At 37.9% G+C, this 20,991-nt stretch overlaps 1 protein-coding gene across 1 annotated transcript; it reads right to left on the reverse strand.

The window, feature by feature from the left end:
- Nucleotides 1-1,106: 1,106 nt before the first annotated feature.
- On the reverse strand, nucleotides 1,107-9,759 carry LOC149219556 (uncharacterized). The gene is made up of 2 exons (XM_089386858.1): nucleotides 9,744-9,759; nucleotides 1,107-1,540 (listed from the first exon to the last, which is right to left on the reverse strand). Exons 1-2 carry the CDS (start codon nucleotides 9,757-9,759, stop codon nucleotides 1,107-1,109), a joined length of 450 nt encoding a protein of 149 aa, XP_089242984.1.
- Nucleotides 9,760-20,991: the final 11,232 nt, after the last annotated feature.

A 20,991-nucleotide genomic window follows, 5' to 3' on the forward strand; every position in this document is an offset into this window, starting at 1 on the left:
ATACCCAATTTAACCTTAGTGGCTTTGATGTCATGCATTATATATTTTACTTCGGATGCAAGAGCAAGAGGATCATTATTTTGCAATTCAAGAGTGAAGAGTTTAATCATGAGTTAAACAACTTCAAGTGCAGAATGTGAGTCATAGAGTTTTTTTAATTTTTGTAAGGCTTCGAAAGTAGTTGAAAATGAAAAAATATGGCGACTCACCTCTTCACTTACAGATGTTGCAATTAATGCGTAGGCTTTGCTGTTCTTATTTTCCCAAATGGCGAGCTCTTTATCTGAGGTAGGCTGTTTTGGCTCTTTGTCTCCATCTCCAACACACACTTCTTTCCTCAACTCATTAAAAATGAGGGTGTGTTTTATCATGCGTGACCACTCAGGATAGTTCTCATTGCCAGTAAGAACTATTCCCACAATAGATATGATTGAATGCATACTGTAAAAAAACTTCTGCTGGCAAAAAAAAATTGTGTATTGTTTAAAAAAAATACTTCTATTGGAAAAATGTGCTTTTGATGTAATAAAATCAATGGTCAGGTTCTTGTGCACACAATCATCAAAATATAAATAATCTTTTATATCCCAACCAAAACATTAATCGATTTTTTCGCAAGAGCTCAACCCATATGGTTATTGAAACAACATTCAACATTCTCCAAAAAACACACACAACTAGTGAGGCAGTGTGGGAAAACAATATGGATACTGGTGGAGAGGTAGTGCACATGTATTAAAATGATGTATTAAAAACAGTGTATTAAAACTATCCAAAAGCCACAAACCACGATTGCATACACTATTCAGATACCTCCTGCGCATTTATGTATATGAAACACTGCTTTTTTTTTGGAGAAAACCTTTAAATATATATCAGCATTATATATATCAAAACAGTGGCTTTATATATACCAAAAACACTGTAGTGCCAGCATGTCAAAAAATGGAGGAACTCTCACAGCGCCAAAATGGGATGGCTTCCACCACGCTTCCGCTGCACAAGACCGTGATCACCTCTGCCTTCCATTCCTGCGCTATTGACGAGGAGTCTTCAGAGACCTTGTGTGTCTACACAGTAGCTCCTGCCATACGCTGGCCCATTGACTACAAGGACATCACTGTTCCAGCTAGACGTTTGTCCAGACCAGATGCAAGATCAGTCAAAATTACTTTTGCATGCACACCATGAGCTTCTAAAGTCTTCTTTGTAACTTCAATAGCTACAGAGCTAATGTCAGTAGCAAAGTATTGGATCCCAGCACCTTCCCCAAGCATAAGTGCCAATGATGTTATCACATATCCAGTCCCACATCCGAGTTCTAAACACAAGCTTGGTTGAACTTCCTCAAGATCGGGTTCGAGCAGGGCATCTACAAGTGCAAATGAATCATCACAAGGCTCATAAACTTCTGAGTGGCGCCCAACAAGACGAATGTCTGCACTCTTCCTACGTAAGGTAGAGGGGGAAACCAAACTTCGGATCCTAGTCTGGTCATTGCTGCTAACTTGGGATGTATGCACAGGAGCAACAAGAGCTTCTACATCGAAAATGAAAATGAAGAGCAGCAACGTTCATTTGAAAAAACGCATATGACAGCATTCACACACCAGCGTTCAGTGTGGCGCAGACTTCTAAAAATGCATACAACATCAAAAGGAACATATATGACACTACCTGGAGCAGGCTTCAAGCAACCAGGTAGAATATATGTAGGAAATTGACATTAGGAGTTACACAAAAACTAATTTCGGGAGCTGGCTCTAATACCATGTTAGACCAGGTAGTAACTCCTCAAAACAATTCGTTGATTTCATTTAGGTTGGTGTTTATTATATACATGAGGGAGAGACTATTCATTTCATCTCCCAGTGACTATTCATATTCACTATTATTTATTTACATCAATTTCAGTTATTCACCCAATCCTGATGATTAGGTGTCAACACTTATCATAATTGGGCCTTATATCATTTCGTTTTCGATGTCAATGGAGAGTTAACAATGAAGGAATAAGGACAAATTATGTCCCAATTGATTTCTAAACAAGAATACTCTCTTGGAGAATCTGGTACAAATAACATAAGACCAACAATGAACATAGCAACCCCATATGATTGGGAATCTGAGAACTGAACCACATTCTCTCTGGAAAATCTAACGCTTAAAACAATTATTGCATATGTGAGAAGCAATGTTGAACTTTAAACTTGCCTTGTTGGAGGGGAGGTGATGGAAGGATGAAAGGCGAGAAGAAGGTGCGCGTGAATCAATGTTAATTAAAACATGTATAATATATGGTGAGTGTGGTAGCAACAATAGACGAAGAGGTTGGTCCCAAATATCTAGATGAATCCCTCTGGTGGGATGACTCGTTTGTTTACCTCCTCAATGAACTCGAAAACATATACTACGCTACACCCCCCAACACTGATGTTGTTAATTTTCTTATGAAAACTCTGAGAGAACATTGTGGTTGGCTATTGAATTTATTAACATTTTTCAAGCTTCCAAATTCAAATTCAAGATCAGCTATGAACTTTCCCCGAATAATCATTGGGAAGCATAGTATAGAGATAAAATCCAATTTGAGGGACGTGAATCTCCAAATTAAGCTCTTTGCTGGCATTGGATGAGGTCTAGATGCATATCCTAGTGAATAGCTATTTTAAATAGGAGACCCTTGTTACAACAGATGGAATTGAATCATTTTTAGAAACGATTGCAATGTGATATTTCTTGGAGAGTCAATTTTTGTTAAAATGCACACGTCAAATCCTCATGTACAAGTGTACAACTGAAAATGAATCTCAGAGTATAATGCAATAAGATAAGAAGAAAATGAACTATTGGAGTAGGGCTTGGAAGACAAGGCATTAGTAGTTCTGGGAGGTATTGTGTCAATAAATAACGATTCGCATGATCATTCGTTGATCTAACGGGGTCCTAGTGACATGAAACGCACATAGGTTAAAGTAAGGAGTGCTCCCGTAAAGTGGTTTGGACATAACCATTCATCTAGTGATCGGTGACTATTAATCATTAGGAAATCACTATTTTCCTATTTTTGGAAACTTCCCAAGTGCCCCCATAATTTGTTTACGGTTTGGCTTAGCGATGGTGCTAAGGACAAACATTGGGGCCCATTTAAATTTCCTCTCTCGCAAAGTCAATCACATGATAATGTTAATAAATTTTTAAATTTAAAAAATGGCTCCCTAATTATACAAGTGTATACATTATAAGAACTTCCCCTTTATTTTCTTTTGGCTTCAAATATCATGAAATTTATTCTATTGTATTTTTGTAAAATATTTTGAAAAATTGTATAACTATTTTAAAACAGTTTATTAACTATTTTAAGAAGTTAGTTTCAAAATTGATTTGACACTTATGTTAGGAGGTAGAAATTAAAGCTCAAGAGTTAGATGGTGAAAGGGTTCGGAAGGCCACAATCATCCATGACTAGCAATGTAAACAAAACATTCTCTGAAATTTCAAGATGAAATTACAGTTTGATTCTAGCATTGGGAAGTTGAAGTGATTGTTTTTCTCTTGAGTTTCAACATTCAATTTATGTATTTTCCTCTCTTGGATAGTGTAAGATGTAGCCAGTGCTTTGGTTTAGTTTTTAATGAATTTACATAATTTTTACTCAGTAGAATTAATCCTGAAGCCCTTTATTGGAAGTCCACATCCAAGAACCTCATTCATATTTTCTAAATCTTACATCATTCTTTCTATAGAGTTAAAGCACAAGTTCTTAATTGCCTATGCCAAAATTTTGTCTCCTCCATTTCTGCTTTACACCTCCACCCTGCGACTCTGATAGCCTCTCTGGCCATTTTTCTATGGAAGGCTTGGGTTTTAATTAATCTCAAAATGTCTCAGGCACTGGTTCCCCCACAACCATGTTGGGTTGTGTTATATTCTTGCCACGTAGTTAACAGGGGGTTTGAAGGGCATCCGTAATCCCACTTTATGGGGTCCAGGGCAGCGCCTTCGAAAATTTTGGTTTTGGACCCTATGTTAGGTTGGGTGGACCCACCTATGGTTTTGTGTATGATTTTTGCACATGTTTTTTGGACACGATGGTTTTCGATCCATGGTATTGGACGCGATGGTTTTCGGTCCATGGTATTGGACGCAATGGTTTTCGGTCCATGGTATTGGATGCTTCGGCATGTATAAATATGTATTATAACATTGAAAGGAACATAATGAAAAATCAAGCTGGTAGTCCCGGTTTTGGGATCCAGGGGAAAATATCTGTGTATATGTGTTTTATGTGTTATGATCTCGCGTTGTTTATTTTCTCTGTTTTAGAATTCATATGCAGGTAATTTCTGTACAGGTTTAAAACCTACATTTGGTATCAGAGCAGATTTGGCTTCAAGGGGATGCCTTTGTTGATGAGGGGTTTTACTCAGGCCTGTGGTAGGCCCTGTTCAGTGGGAGATATGCGAGATCGGTTCTGGTGGTGAAAGAAGATGGCGAGCAGTGGAAAGATAGAGATCGAGAAATTTAATGGTCAGATTTTTGAGTTGTGGAAACTCAAGATGGAGGATCTATTGGTGGATAAAGATCAGTGGATCATGGTAGTTTTGGGTACTAAACCAACGGGAGTGTCCGATGAAGAATGGAAGAAGTTGGATCGGAACGCAAAGAGCACAATACGATTGTGTGTCTCAGATTCAGTATTGCTGAATGTATCAGGGGAAGCTACGACGAAGGCTTTGTGGGACAAGTTAGGGACTTTGTACCAATCTAAGTCTTTAGTGAATAAATTGTTCCTGCATAAAAAACTGTATAACCTGAGGGTGAAAGATGGAGACTTGGTGACAGAGCATCTGAATGCATTTAATACTATGGTAAGTCAATTAGCATCTATTGATATTAAAATTTCAGATGAAGATAAGTGCATCAGTTTGTTGTGTTCTCTACCAGATTCATGGGATAGTCTGGTTATTGCAATAGGTAGCAATGCAACTGCCTTGCATTTTGATGATATAGTCTCATCCTTGTTGACGAAGGAGATGAGACGGAAAAATATGGAGAGTCAGAATGGTGATGCCTTGTTTGTATGAGGACGGTCCCATAACAGAAACAAAAACAAGTCATTGAGTGGGAGATCTAAATCTAGAGGGAGATCTAAATCTCCAAGAAAACTTGTAAAGGTGGCGTGCTAGAAATGCGGAAAGGAAGGGCACTACAAAAGGGACTATAAATCTAAAGGTCCTGATAAAGGAAAGGGATCTGATGAGGCTCCTTCTGCATAGGCGAAAACCACCTCAGATGAAGGTGGGGATGTGTACTTGGCTTCTTCAAGTGCACATGTAGATCAGGAGGCATGGTTGATTGACTCAGGTGCATCCTTTCACTTCATTCCCCATAGAGAGTGGTTCTGTGAGTATGAGAAATATGATGGTGGTGATGTCTTCTTAGGGGATGACAGGAAGGCTAGAATTGTTGGCCACAGAAAAGTAAAGTTGAAATTGCAAGGTGGAAGGGTTAGAATGCTTCCAGGTGTTCTACATATTCCTGCATTAGCAAGCAAGTTGATTTCTGTTAGCAAGTTGGATGATGCAGGTGTAAAAAAAGTGTTCAAGAAGGATACCTACAAGATGGTTCGAGGAGCACTAGTATTGGTGCAAGGAGTTCGGGTTGGAACTCTGTACAAGATGCAAGGTAGCACTGTTATTGATGGGTGCAATAATTCTCTAGTTCCTGAAAGTGGAGTAGAAAATCTAGTGGTCTCTGGAGAGAAGACCATGTTGTGGCATCATAGGCTTGGACATATTGGAGAGAAGGGCCTTCGAATACTTCAAGGTAAAGGTATGGTAGAAGGTATGAGTAATAGCTCTCTTGATTTTGATTTTTGTGAAAATTGTGTATATGGGAAGCATAATCGGGTGAGTTTCCCCTCTGGTAGTAAGAGGGCGAAACAGATATTAGAGCTTATGCATAGTGATGTGTTTCGACCTGTGAAGGTTCCATCACTGGGTAAGTCTATGTACTATGTATCATTTATAGATGACTTCTCAAGGAATACATGGATATATTTCCTTAAGAAGAAATTTGAAGTCTTTGACAGGTTTAAAGGACTTAAGGCTCTCGTGGAAAATCAGACAGAGAAGAAGATAAAGGTGTTAGAAATTATATATTATGGAGCAATGGAACACATAAAATATTGCAGAAATATAAACACAGAAAAATGCATAAAACAAGAGAGACACAGATATACGTGGTTCACCCAGTTTGGGCTACGTCCACCCCAAACAGCCAGTCCTTCCATTCTATTATCCAGCGAAATGAAGAGACACAACCTACAGTAGATCCACTGTAATATCCTCTGTTTTCTCTCATAGTCTCACCTCTCTATTTCCCGCTCACAGAATACACATCTATCACATAGCCTCAAATACAATGCCCTCATACAAAGAGAGGGGTTGCCTTCTAGGGCAAAAACCCTAAACTAAACATAAGTTCTACTGTCAGATCATCCGCCTAATGAACAGCCCAGATTGACTAGAAATTACTATACTTTTACAAGGAAATTTTACAGCTGTTTTTAGCTTCGGGGGCGCTGCCCCCGAAACCCCCCCACCAGGGGGGGGGCTCCCAAAGGTCGCAGCCGCCCCCATCCCCCCCCCCTCGGACCCCCCCTGCAGCGAATATTTTATGGGTGACATTGCCGCCCCCATTTCGAATTGGGGTCCAATGTGGCGATACCTTTGAATATAGAAGATAATCAGGTTCCACACCCAACAATCTCCCACTTGGAGACTAATTGTAGCAACTCCACCGCTGCTCCATTTGCTGGACAATGACTCCTCTTTGGACCTGGCTGTTTCTCATCTTCATCGTCATCCTTGAAGACCAATTGAAACTAAGCATATTCTTAGTTTCTCGCTAGTTACAACTTTTGTTAGCATATCTGCAGGATTCTGGCTAGTGTGTATTTTTTCCAGCTTCAACTCTCCATCTTCCAACACTAATCGTATGAAATGGTACTTGAGCTGTATGTGTTTAGTCCTCGAATGAAATGCTGAGTTCTTTGCAAGATAAATGGAACTTTGGCTATCACTGTATAATGTGCCCATATCATGCTCCTTACCCAATTCACCCATAAACCTTTGTAACCAAATCATTTCTTTACTAGCCTCTGTAGCAGCAACATACTCTGCTTCTGTTGTTGAAAGTGCAACAACACTTTGGATTTTTGAAACCCAACTGACAGCTGTTCCTCCAACAGTAAATACATATCCTGTAGTGCTCCTCCTGTTATCTCTGTCACCTGCCATATCTGCATCAACATATCCTTGTAAGGAGATGTTTGAACCACCAAAGCATAATGCTTGATTTGTGGTACCTTTCAAATATCTGAGAATCCATTTCACTGCCATCAAATGTTCCTTTCTTGGATTGCTCATGTACCTGCTTAAAACTCCCACTGCATGTGCAATATCAGGCCTTGCGCAGACCATTGCATACATTAAGCTTCCAACTGCTGATGCATATGGAACTTTAGACATATAATCCATGTCTTCTTGGGTCTTTGGGCACATTTCCTTGCTAAGTTTGAAATGGCTAGCAAAAGGTGTACTAACTAGTTTTGCATTGTGCATGTTAAATCTTTTCAACACCTGTTGTTGTATGTACTCATTCTAAGACAATGTTAATTTATGATTTTTCCTGTCTCTAGTTATTCTCATACCAAGGATTTGTTTTGCAGCTCCCAAATCCTTCATTGCAAATGAATTTGCCAATTTTCTTTTGAGCACATTTATTTCCTGCTTGTTAGATCCTGCAACAAGCATGTCATCTACATACAATAACAATATAATATAGCTGCCATCATTTTGCTTTTTCAAATAAACACAATGATCAGAGTGACATCTAGTATAACCTTGTTCAGACATAAACTTGTCAAATTTTAAATACCACTGCCTTGGAACCTGTTTTAAGCCATACAAGCTCTTCTTCAACCTGCACACTAGTTTCTCCTTCCCTTTCACCTCATATTCTTGTGGTTGCTGCATATATATCTCTTCCTCCAAATCCCCATGGAGAAAGGTTGTCTTTACATCTAATTGCTCAAGATGCAAATCTTCATCTGCTACAAGACTTAAATTAGTTTTGATTGAAGTCATTTTAACAACGGGAGAAAATATTTCATCAAAATCAATACCTTTCTTCTATGCAAACCCCTTCACCACAAGTCTAGCTTTATACCTCTGGTTTCCTCCATCTTCTTCCTTCAGCCTGTAAAACCATTTATTCTTCAATGTAGTTTTTTCTGCAGGCAACCTGACTAAATCCCAAGTCTGGTTATGCATTAAGGAGTCCATCTCTTCTTCCATGGCTACCTCCCACTTCTTCCTTCTTTCAACCTGCATTGCTTCTTCATAACATTCGGGTTCACCGGAATCAGTCAACAATAAATAATATAATGAAGGAGAGTATCATTCAGGGGGTCTACTTATCCTGGTAGATCTTCTAACACCACTTTCAGGTGTTTGGGGTGCATGTTGTTGTTGTGGTGGTTGTTGTTGTTGTGGTTGTTGATTATTATTATTTTCAGGCACCTTCACTTTTTTAGTGGTTTCATCAAGAACTGCGTATTCCTTGTTTTCCTTTTCCTGTTCCTTTTCCTGCAACTGATTCTTATACAAGACCTTTTCATTGAATATTACATCTCTGCTCCTAATGATTTTGTGATTTTCGTAATCATATAAGCGATAACCAAAATCATTAACGCCATATCCAATAAAGGTACATTTCTTTGACTTTGCCTCAAGCTTTGTTCTATTTTCTTTATCAATATGGATAAAGGCCTCACAACCAAAAGGCTTTAAAATAGAGTAGTTTACCTTTTTACCTGTCCATGCTTTCTCTGGAACACCACCATCCAAGGAACTTGAAGGCCCTATGTTTATTAGATAAACAACAGTATCTACAACATCTGCCCAAAACTGTAAAGGCAATCCTGCATGCAATCTCATGCACCTTGCACGCTCCATGATTGTTTTGTTCATCCTTTCTGACACACCATTTTCTTGTGGTGTTCTTGGAACTGTCTTCTCTCTGCGAATTCCATGCTCTGAACAGTACCTATCAAACTCTTTGCTGCAATATTCACCTCCATTGTCTGATCTAAGACACTTCAATTTCTTTCCTGTCTGAATCTCAACCAAAGCTTTCCATTTCTTGAAAGTATCAAATACATCAGATTTATTCTTAATACAATAAATCCAAGTTTTTCTAGTTGCATCATCAATAAAAGTTACATAATAACGAGAGCCATCGAGAGATGATACCTGAGCAGGTCCCCATACATCTATATGCACAAGCTCTAATTTTTCATTCTTCTTTTCTTTCCCAACTCTGAGAAATCTGACTCTCTTCTGTTTTCCATAAATGCAATTCTCACAGAAGTCCAAATCAACATTATTCAAACCCGGCAACAAATTCCTTGAGTGAAGAATCTTCATCCCCTTTTCACTCATGTGTCCAAGCCTATGATGCCATAATGTTGCATCTGCTCCTTTGGAAGTTAAAGCATTAACAGAGTTAGAAATACCATTGCATAAATACAATGTACCAACATTTTCACCTTTTGCTATTACCAGGGCTCCTTTGGTGACCTTCCAAGCTTTATTTGTGAAAGTTGTCACACAACCTTCACTGCCTAACTGCCCTGTTGAAATCAGATTTCTCCTTAGATCTGGAGCATGCCTTACCTCCTTTAATAGCCATTCGTTTCCATTCTGTTGTTTTACAAGAACCTTACCCATTCCAAAGATTTTACAGGGTTTATCATCACCCAGACGAACTTGTCCAAAATCTCCTTGAACATAGTCATGAAAGTATTTCTTATCAGGTGTGGCATGGAATGAAGCCCTTGAATCTACCACCCAGGAATCAATAATATTTTCGAAAGAAAGAATCAAAGCATCTTGTAACACCTCACCTGTCACATTTTCTTCATGATTGTTTTCTTGTTGTGCATCTCCTTCTTTTCCCGTCCGAGATCTACAGTCTTTCTTTAGGTGTCCTTTCTTTCCACATTTCCAGCACACTATCGATGATCTGGACTTGGATCTGCCTTTCCTTGATTTACTGCGATATCCTGAGCTCTTTCCTCTTTTCATTTTTCTTCCTCTAGACTCTGCACTCAAAGCATTTCTTGATGTCTCACCGGAGCTTTTCCGTCGCATTTCCTCGCTAAGGATAGCACCGAAAACATCATCAAACTTTAAAGTACTAGATCCAGAAACATAGTTACTAATGGCCATTACCAAACCATTCCAACTTTCTGGTAATGAGCACAAGAATAACAGAGCTCTAACTTCATCATCAAAGTTTACCCCTATAGAACTTAACTGACTTGTAACTGTATTAAAATCATTTAAATGGTCTGCAACAGATCCACCTTCCAACATCTTCATATTAAATAACCGTTTCATAAGAAATACCTTGTTTGAGGCCGAGGGTTTTTCATATAGTTTCGACAACGCCTGAATCAAACCCTCTGTCGTGGTTTCCTTCGAAATGTTGAAGGTGACTAACGCAGCAAGGCACAACCATATTGTTCCGAGTGCCTTTCTATCGAGAAGGTTCCATTCTTCGTCTGTCATACCCGTCGGCATCTTTGATTTTCCGCCCAATGGTAGGTATAGATCTTTCTGATACAGATAATCTTCCATCTGCATCTTCCACAGCGAGAAGTTTTGGCTATTAAATTTCTCGACCCTAAACTTACCATCTTCCGCCATTGCTCCCGCTCGAACCAGGAACCCTTCTTTCCTGCGAGTTTATCAGCCAAATAGACCTTCGTCTCTGATACCAGTTGTTAGAAATTATATATTATGGAGCAATGGAACACATAAAATATTGCAGAAATATAAACACAGAAAAATGCATAAAACAAGAGAGACACAGATATACATGGTTCACCCAGTTTGGGCTACGTCCACCCTGAACAGCCAGTCCTTCCTTTCTATTATCCAGAAAAATGAAGAGACACAACCTATAGTAGATTCACTGTAATATCCTCTGTTTTCTCTCACAGTCTCACCTCTCTATTTCCCGCTCACAGAATACACATCTATCACACAGCCTCAAATACAATGCCCTCATACAAAGAGAGAGGTTGCCTTCTAGGGCAAAAACCTAGACTAAACATAAGTTCTACCGTCAGATCACGAATATTTTATGGGCGGCGTTGCCGCCCCCATTTCGAACTGGGGTCCAATGTGGCGATACCTTTGATTATAGAAGATAATCAGGCTCCACACCCAACAAAAGGTGATGAGGACAGATAATGGTGGAGAGTTTTGTAGCAAGGAATTTGAAGAATTCTGTAAGAAGTGTGGTATATCACGGCAGAAAACTACTCCATATACACCTCAGCAAAATGGAGTTGTGGAAAGAATGAACAAGACGTTGATGGAAAGGGAGAGAAGCATGCTCAGTGGTGCCGGGTTAGGACAAGAATTCTTGGCAGAGGTGGTGGATATTGCATGTTACCTGGTCAATAAGTCACCTTCATCAGTGTTGGAGGATAAGACTCCATAAGAGGTATGGACTGGTAAGAAACCCTCTCTTTCACATCTGAGGGTATTTGATGTGATGCATATGCACATGTTCCAAAGGAGAAACGAACCAAGTTGGATAGTAAATCTGAAAAGTGCATATTTATTGGGTATAAGGATGGTTTAAAGGGTTAGAAGCTTTATAACTCAGTCACACGGAAGGTTGTGTACAGTCGAGATGTGGTGTTCAAAGAGGTGAAAGATGTTATTAAACATGAAGTCCAATGAAAGGAACCTGAGAATATAGAGTTTGAGCTAAAGGAGGAAGAATCAAACTCTACAGTAGAGGAGGAATACGAATATGAAGAGCCACAAACTCCAGCTGTGAGAAGATCAGTTCGAGAAAGAAGGCAGCCAGAAAGGTATAGTCCATCTGCTTTCTATTCAAATTTTGCTTTGTCTATTACTGATGATGATCCTAGAACTATGAAGGAAGCAATGGATTCAGAGGATGGAAAACTCTGGAAAGAGGCCATGGTTGATGAAATGGCATCTTTGCAGAAAAATGAGGCTTGGGATCTGGTGGAGTTGCCGGTTGGAAGGAAACCCATTGGCAACAAATGGGTGTTCAAAAAGTAGACAAATGCAGAAGGAAAAGTGGAGAAATACAAAGCTCGGTTGGTAGAAAAAGGTTATTCCTAGGTGTCGAGAATTGATTTTGGTGATATTTTTTCTCCTATTGCCAAGGTAACTTGTATTAGATTACTTTTATCTGTTGTTGCCGCTTTTGATTTTGAGGTAGAACATATGGATGTGAAGACAACATTTCTTCATGGGGATTTGGAAGAGATCTACATGAAGCAACCTGAAGGCTTTGCGGTGAAGGGTAAAAAAGAACTGGTATATAAGTTGAAGAAGTCTCTATATGGGTTAAAACAGTCACCAAGGATGTGGTATCATAAATTTGATACATTTATACGGGGACTTGTCTTCACCAGAAGCAAAACAGATCATTGTGTGTATTTTAAATTAATTGGTGACTGTGTTATTTATCTGGTCTTGTATGTGGATGATATGTTGTTGGTTGGAAATGACAAAGAAGTTATCTAGGATTTGAATACCCAATTGTCCTCCAAATTCGACATGAAAGATCTTGGTGCTGCAAACTATATTTTGGGCATGGAAATTAAAAGAGATCGGGCAAAGAGGAAGCTCTGGTTAAACCAAAGGAAGTATGTCAAGACAATACTGCAGAGGTTTAATATGCAGGATAGTAAACCGGTGAAGGTTCCTATTCCTGTAGGTGTGAGGTTATCTGTTGAACAATGTCCCAAGACAAAAGAAGAGGAAGAGGACATGTCCCGTGTTCCATATGCAAGTGCAGTAGGTAGCCTGATGTATGCAATGGTCTGTACTAGACCAGACATTACACATGCAGTGGGAGTATTGAGTAGGTTATGCCAAAACCAGGAAAGGAGCATTGGACAACAATGAAGTGGGTTTTCAGGTATTTGCGTGGCACTAGTGATTATGGTTTGTGCTACCAAGGAAGACTAGAATTGGAAAGAGTGTTGGATATTCGTGGCTTTGTTGATCCAGACTGGGTTGGAGATCTGGATCAAAGAAGATCTACAAGTGGGTATGTGTTTAACCTATTTGGAGGTGCAGTCAGTTGGATGAGTAAGAAACAATCTGTAGTGGCACTATCAACTACAGAGGCAAAATACATGGCAGCCACTCATGCAAGAAAGGAAGCAATTTGGTTGCAGAGATTGTGTTCAAGTATGGGGTTAGTATAGGGAGCCATAAGGATAGACTGTGATAGCCAAAGTGCAATTTTCTTGGCAAAGAACCCCACATATCATTCAAAGACAAAGCACATTGATGTTCAGTATCACTTTGTGAGGGATATGATAGAAGACAAAAAGGTGTTGTTGGTAAAGGTGGACACTTTGAAGAATATTTCAGATGCATTGACAAAATTTTTAAGCTCTGAGAAGTTCTCTTGGTGTAGAGATACAATGAGAATTTCAAGCATAGAAAAATGACTAAGCTCTCTTGTGGCCCCCTATGGAAAGAAAAAAACAAGTGGGAGAATGTTGGGTTGTGTTATATTCTTTCCACATAGTTAACAGGGGGTTTGAAGGGAACTCATAATGTTAGGTTAGGCAGACCCACCTATGGTTTGTGCATGATTTTCGCACATGTTTTTGGACGCGATGGTTTTCGGTCCATGGTATTGGATGTGATGGTTTTCGGTCCATAGTATTGGATGCTTCGGCATGTATAAATATGTATTATAACATTGAAAGGAACATAATGAAAATCAAGCTGGTAGTCCCGGTTTTGGGATCCAGGGGAAAATTTCTATGTATATGTGTTTTATGTGTTATGATCTCGCATTGTTTATTTTCTATGTTTTAGAATTCGTATGCAGGTAATTTATGTACAGGGTTAAAACCTACAAACCAGGAACTATCTCTTGAGGTACAACACATATGATGATTAGCCATGGTTTCCTGAGTAGTTTTATGTTATGTTATATTGGTCAAGAGCCTCTTGAATTGGGCTCTATATTAATCCTAAGAAGAGGACGTTCCTAAGATCCATTGTTAATCAATTGAAGCTCATGAGATATATATATATATATATATATATATGGGTGCAGGCGAGTTCTTATTAATATTACGAGAGGTAAGCCCATATGGAAGGTTGTGGACGACATCCCTTAGGGTGTCCCTATCCATATGTTATATGCACACACACACACACACACACATACAACCACGCTTAGGAGGGGCAACGAAAATGACTAAGTGTTGAGGGAGGAACAAAGGCCTAGATATAAGGTAAGTTTGACAAGTGATTATGGATTATATGTCTTGGGACCTCAGGGAACCCAAAAGTGTGCACAACATAGCACAAATGAGAGATGGAGGTTTTTCCTCGGAAAATAATGTGAAGGGGTTTTGTCTTGGGCCTCAAGGGTTGAAAGATTGGGAAGATGCTAAATTTATCACAAATGAAAAATTGGAAATTTCTGTAGAGTGCCAAGAATCATGGGACCCAAGCTAGGTGGATGTATTATGTGAATTCAGGCTAACATGGTTCCATGACAACATGTGACATGGCAGTTGGATTCAACCCTTTCAGTGGGAAAGTGACTTGAAAATAGGTGACACATGGTGCTCCTAGAGTAGGCCATGTGGATAGCGTGAAGTCAAAGTGACATCATCTTAGGATGATGTCATCCCAGGGCCTTGACAAGGTTGGTATTGTGCATCAAGGATAAATGGGAAAGACTGATGACCTATGTGATGGGGATTATTCCTGATAGATGACACAAAATTCCTCTTCTCGGTCTGATGTCATCTAGGGGCATTTCCATAGAGTGGTAGAGAAACAGGGTCGAGGTTGATGACTGAGGTTGACATAAGACCTATCTAGAAAATGATGGTAAAATTTACATTTTTTGGTCTTTGGACTTGGGGCTACAACATACAAAAAAAATCGGTTAGACTGTGTATAGGATGAGATAGGAATAAGTATGGAATTCGACATAAATATTTCTCCATCTCAGGCCTTGAGGATTCATGGCCTCAAGGTGTTAAGCATGGAAATAAATGGCAAATGACTCATGGTCGAGATGGCATTAAAACGAGAGTTTGACAAATTGAAAGCCACAAAGGGGGACCGGTGGGTGCTACATTGGGATGACATGGAATATGCCATGATAGTTGATCCATAAATTTTTTATGGATATTCCAATGGACATTTCGTCATAATAGATCTAATAAATTATACTTAAAAATCTAAATCTACATTATTACAATTTTATATCTCTTTAGATTTATAGATGTATAGATTATTATTAATAGTGTATGCAAGCAAATTAAAATTATGCAAAAAATAGGGAATGGAAAAATAAAATCTCACAGACACATTTTACATATGATATGAGGTAGGAAACCCTTTTGGGAGAAAAACCAAGCTGGAGGTGAGGCCATTCTGCTCTCTTTTTCTAAAATAAAATGGATGTGAGTACAAAGAAGTATGGCCCGTGGCTCATGGGATACTTCAATGAACTAATCCTCTTTGTGTGCTCTATATCCTATCCCTCTTGGTTATTTTTCTCAGCTCTAGAACAAATGCACTCAAAATAATGGAACCCCTTTTCCTCCTAATGGCCCAGTTATAAAACGTCCTGATAGCCTACCAATGATTAGGTTTGACTACCTTAGCTGTTAACTAGATTTACCATATAGAATATAGAGTCTTATTCATCATAATCATGTGGCTAGTCACTTTTCATGAATAATTGGGGCTGACATGGCATCCTCTCAAATTATGGTGGTGAAAACTAGAAGGTCAACTTTTGAGTGGCGCAAATTTCGCATACAGACTCTGATTGATGTGATTCTTGTGCTTTTGGAAAGGTCTATGTGTGTAGAATACAAAAAAGAGACTATGCTAAAGCAAAAAAAAATTACCCACAAAAGATATTTTTTTATGCCTCAAAATTCTCCTAGAAAGTTTCAAACATGTTTTTCCCAACTATGCCCCTCTGGTAAAAATGGTACTATGAGCTGATTCCTCCACTTTTTCCATTCTATAACCATTGATATGGATGAAAAAAAAATAATGATATAATATATATCAATAGTATTCCAATGGGGCAGTGCTATGACATTGACTCATGCGAGGATGACATGGCATGAGGTGGAGTGCCACATGGGTGCCACATGGCAGAGCTCAGCGATGTGGCAACAGGTTATTGGTTGAACCTTTAAATGGTCATACCTTTTTATCTAAGAGCTATATTGAGGAAAACATTATATTTTTGGAAATTTCTCGATGAGTTAGACAAAATGACGATGTTTACTTTAATATTTGAGGAGTTTGAAAAATGGCGTAATTTTAGGACTTCATTTCCATGATAAGGCTATGGAGGTCGGGTCTATGATATTAATGTCTTATTCTACCCTAAGTATGGGCTAAGATAGATGGGGGGTTGTTACAGAGTGGTATCATAAAAAATTTAAAAAACCTGGATCTTTGAAGATAACGTTTGGGGTCTCTGACATTGTAGTGTAATGCAATATGATCTATTACAGAACCATGTCAGAATAGGAGGTTCAACACTAGATCTATGGAGATGAGTGGGGCTCTAGTACAATGTATAAAATATAAATGTGAAAATGATTGTATGCTACTTATAGCATTTTATTGTGGATTGCATGCTAATTGTAATGATGTTTCATGTTGTTTTGACAAGATACATGGAAATTGAATGTGGTTTCTATCTTGCATCTTGAAGGTTTGGAAAACCTATTGCTATGACTTGGGATGTTTGTCATTTTTTAGTAGTTACAAGACTACTTGCATTGCTATGTGTATGATTGTTTATATTGTACTAGCACAATTGGTTAAATGGTGTTCCTTTACATACTTGGAATGAAATGTGAATATGAATGTTCATATGATATGAGGGATTTTGGGGAATCCCTGCATTGCTTGTATCCACATATGATTTCTTGATTATGTTGAATGTTAGGTGTTTATGTACATGTTGATTAGGATGTGAGAATCCCATGGTCTATATGTTATGTGGAAAAGAGATTCGGTGGATAGGAGGCATGATATTTTGTGACTCTAATATAGAGCATGTGTTTTATAATGATTTCAAGTGGGTGTTAGTTGTAGCATCGAGTGTGATGGTTGTGTGTTGTATGCAGACTATATTGCATAAATGTACATGATGATTTCATAACTATGAAAAGTAAAAATGATAGATGTTGAAGTGGTAGATTATCTTCTAACTAACCTTTTAAGAGTTCATATGTCACAGTTTCTAGCCTTGGTAAAGAGGCTTTATTTAATTGTTGTTTTTGGCCTTGGAAAGGAGGTTGAATTTAATTAATGATGCAGGTCTTGGTAAAGAGGCTTATTTAAAATTGAATAACATTTATTCATAAAACTTGTAATAATTATACTTTGGTATTTAAAAATTATGATATACACATGTATGTAAAATTTTGACTTTTGAAATTATGTTGAGGTATAGAATATACCTATTTATGCTCTAGGTTTTGAGACATGTTATTGATAACAATTTGAGATGTGAATTCAACTACAGCTTAACATGCTTGGCACTAGCATGGTGAGGTAATAGATGAAATTTTTTATTTTATTTTAAACTAACATATATGTGTGTGTGTGTGTGACAACATATAAGAAGACTCAGTGTCAGCAAGAAGAAAAGGGCATGGACAATTGACCCCATCATGAAATTAGGAAGGGAAACTCCCTTGAAAGAGAAAGGACCTTTAGGAACTTGAAGGTCAAGATGAAGAGTTGCAAGGAAGAGATTAAAAGCCTTGATAGGAAGCAACAAGGACTAGAAAAATTGAGCTCGATGCTAAAAAATGCATGTCATACATGCAAGAGTAGTTACAACAAGCCTTATCCTCGAAAGAGGAAGGTCATGATGACAGGTTCAGAAAGAAGCCTCGTAAGGGTAAGAAGGAAATGAAGCCAATATCATATTGGAATTATGGAGAGGAACACTTGAGAAGGGATTGTCTTAATCAACAACAAAATAAGGAGAGCAGTTCATGTGAGCCTTAGGCACATGAACCAATAACATATAATGATGGAGGATAGGAGGGAGAATCCCCTTAAGATATATCATATATATGTGTGTGTTAAAAAGGTTCCCCCCATGAACTATTTTTAGGGGTGTTGAAATTTTAAGATTGTGCAAAACCTTGGATTTTTTTTTTATATATATCCATTCATATATGGGTGAAGGACACAATGAATACCATAATTCATGGGGATTGAGTTATTTTGGTTTGTTTAATGTTTCATCTATACTTTGTTTCACAATTGGATTTAAGATTGATTTGGTGTTTTCATTGTCAATTTGTGCATGGCCATGATACCTTATTTGTGGTTTTGTATCATTGTTATGAGCTTTTATGATCCTTCATTTTCTTTTATTCTTGTCTTCCTTATTATTTGAGTTGTGGTCAGTACTAGGTACAAAAAGAGGAGCAATGGAACCCTAAGAAGCACTGAGTGAAACCCAATAGGGAAATATAAGACTTAGATGAAGCCAATGTACAAAATAGAGGGCAGGAAGGAGGATAAAACATTTAGGAAAACTAGTTTGGTTCGTATGAAAAAATGCATTGCAATATGACCATCGTAAGAATGGCACAAAGGAAAGTTTCCTAAGCCCTAAATATTTTATGACAAACAAATTTGTAGATATAATTGCATTTTTTGTATTATGATGTAGTGAAGGGACAAAGAGGTGGTTTGCTACGATAAACCTTTAGTTGAGAGGCATCAAAGTGGGAGGATAAAAAAATTATCCTTAAAGATATTGTGACCAATCTCATGGAAGGGAATTGGAGATTGAAATTTCCATGTTAAAGTAAACCAGTAAGGTTAATAAATGGTTTGGGTAATGTGGACACCTTCAAGCATTGAGAAATAAGGGCCATTTCTGAGATTCCTATAAGTACTGATACTCCTAAGGATTGCAATGAGCATGAGAGAAAAATGATAAAGGATGGAATTTGATTGTGCAAATAGTAACAATAGAAAATAACAACTAGAAGCATTGGTACTAAAAGAAAGCTGAAAAAGATAGAAGGGAGAAATTTAGATAAAATATTTCCTTTGGCCTCTTCAACAATTGTTGCTGAAATTCTATGTATGCTTTGCATAAATGCACAGAGCTCTAGATTCTACTGTCATTGATATATGAGATTATGTATGTTTTATATTTATGAACATGGTAATGGTTAAATGAATGTGTAAAAATTCCACTGAAATTGACAGGTTCTTTTTAGGGATCAGTCTCATGGAAGAATGACTAATCATGTTTATGAATTTTGATTGATGTAAAATTCTCTTTTGTAGACAAATGTGACATCCCTAGATCTAGTGGCTTGTTTTAGAAACAAGAAAAAAAAACGTATGCCTTCGTTAGAGAAATTAGAACACGGAGGAAAGACCTACCTAGAGTCCAATGCAAGTTCTCCTCTTATCCCTGCTTGTGAACTTTAGCTATAGCTCCAAATGATATAAATGGAACTTGCAAAACAATTAAAACAAGAAAGAAGACTACAACATACAAATATAATGTACTAACATATCTAAACAATGAGTCAAGAATGCATTGTAATACATAGGCATCAATAACACATAGGTATAGGAAAATAAAGCATCTTTTTATTAGTGAATGTAGAAGAGATTACAACCCTTTAGAGATCTTGACCTTATACATGTCTCCCAACTATCACGTCCTTCCATAATCACAAAGAAAGCCTTCAATCAAAAATCAAGTGCATGGGTGGATAATGGATCCCTAGGCACAAAGAAACAACATGAGGGCATAACTAAGAGTCTCCAAAAGCCCACCCAGACTTCATGGGAGGCAATAAATTTATAGGGTAAATAGGGTGGTTTGGGATTTACCAATATAAGACTCAGATCCACATATGAGGGAGGATAAGCTATAGGGATAAGAGATAGGATCTCAAGAGTAGGAGTTTGAGATCTCAATCAATAGTAAATAGTTAAATCACCTTGGAAGTCGCTTTTGGAAAGAGAAGATTCACAATTATTTTTAATTGATATTGAATTCTAGAGGTCATCACACTTGTAGCAAAGGAAATATGTGTTGGTCAGTGTAGTTTCCTAGTTGTACAACCTGCAACAGTGTTATTTTCTCAAAGGGAAAGTGAAATGGGTCTAAAAATTAGGCCTTTGAGTTGTTTAACCCATAATTCTTTGACTTTTTGGAGAGAGGAATTTCTAGACTTTGTAGGGGATGAAAGGAAAGTTTCATTTGGATGTTGATTGATCCAGTTTTTAGGCCATTTAATTGGGTGTGACAAAATGACCTATAACAGATTTCCCCCTAAAGTATAAAGTTAGAAGCGATGGTTGATGATTGAAGTGATTTACCATGCGACAAGTTCGAATCAAGAATAGATTGGTTGAGATCATCATTTATTACAATACATTATCATCATGATATCATTTCTAAGGTAAGCATACCCATACTCAACATATAATCCAATTTACATGTACAATAATCAAATTCACATACACTAATGATAGATGGGGGACCCATGCTTGGATGAATTCATAAGTGATCATACCCATCATAATTTTTTTATCTTGTATGAATCCTAAAATCATAACTTGGATGGAGGAAACTAGATCTAAGGTCTTATACCTTGTCACTCGACAGTACAAGTCTAACCATTTGAATAAATGTGTTGGAGTTGAACATAGTAGACACAATCAGATTATCGACCAATGATGTAAATCATTAACATACACGAGAGGAACCACTGATATTGATAATGGATCTCAAGGTACTACAATATAGTATATGTGATGTGAATGAATGAGTTGAAGTCGAACACCACAT

The sequence above is a fragment of the Pinus tabuliformis genome, chromosome Q (genome assembly GCF_031772625.1).
Source record: "Pinus tabuliformis cultivar Carrire ecotype Pingquan chromosome Q, CPIR1, whole genome shotgun sequence".
NCBI lineage: Eukaryota > Viridiplantae > Streptophyta > Pinopsida > Pinales > Pinaceae > Pinus > Pinus tabuliformis.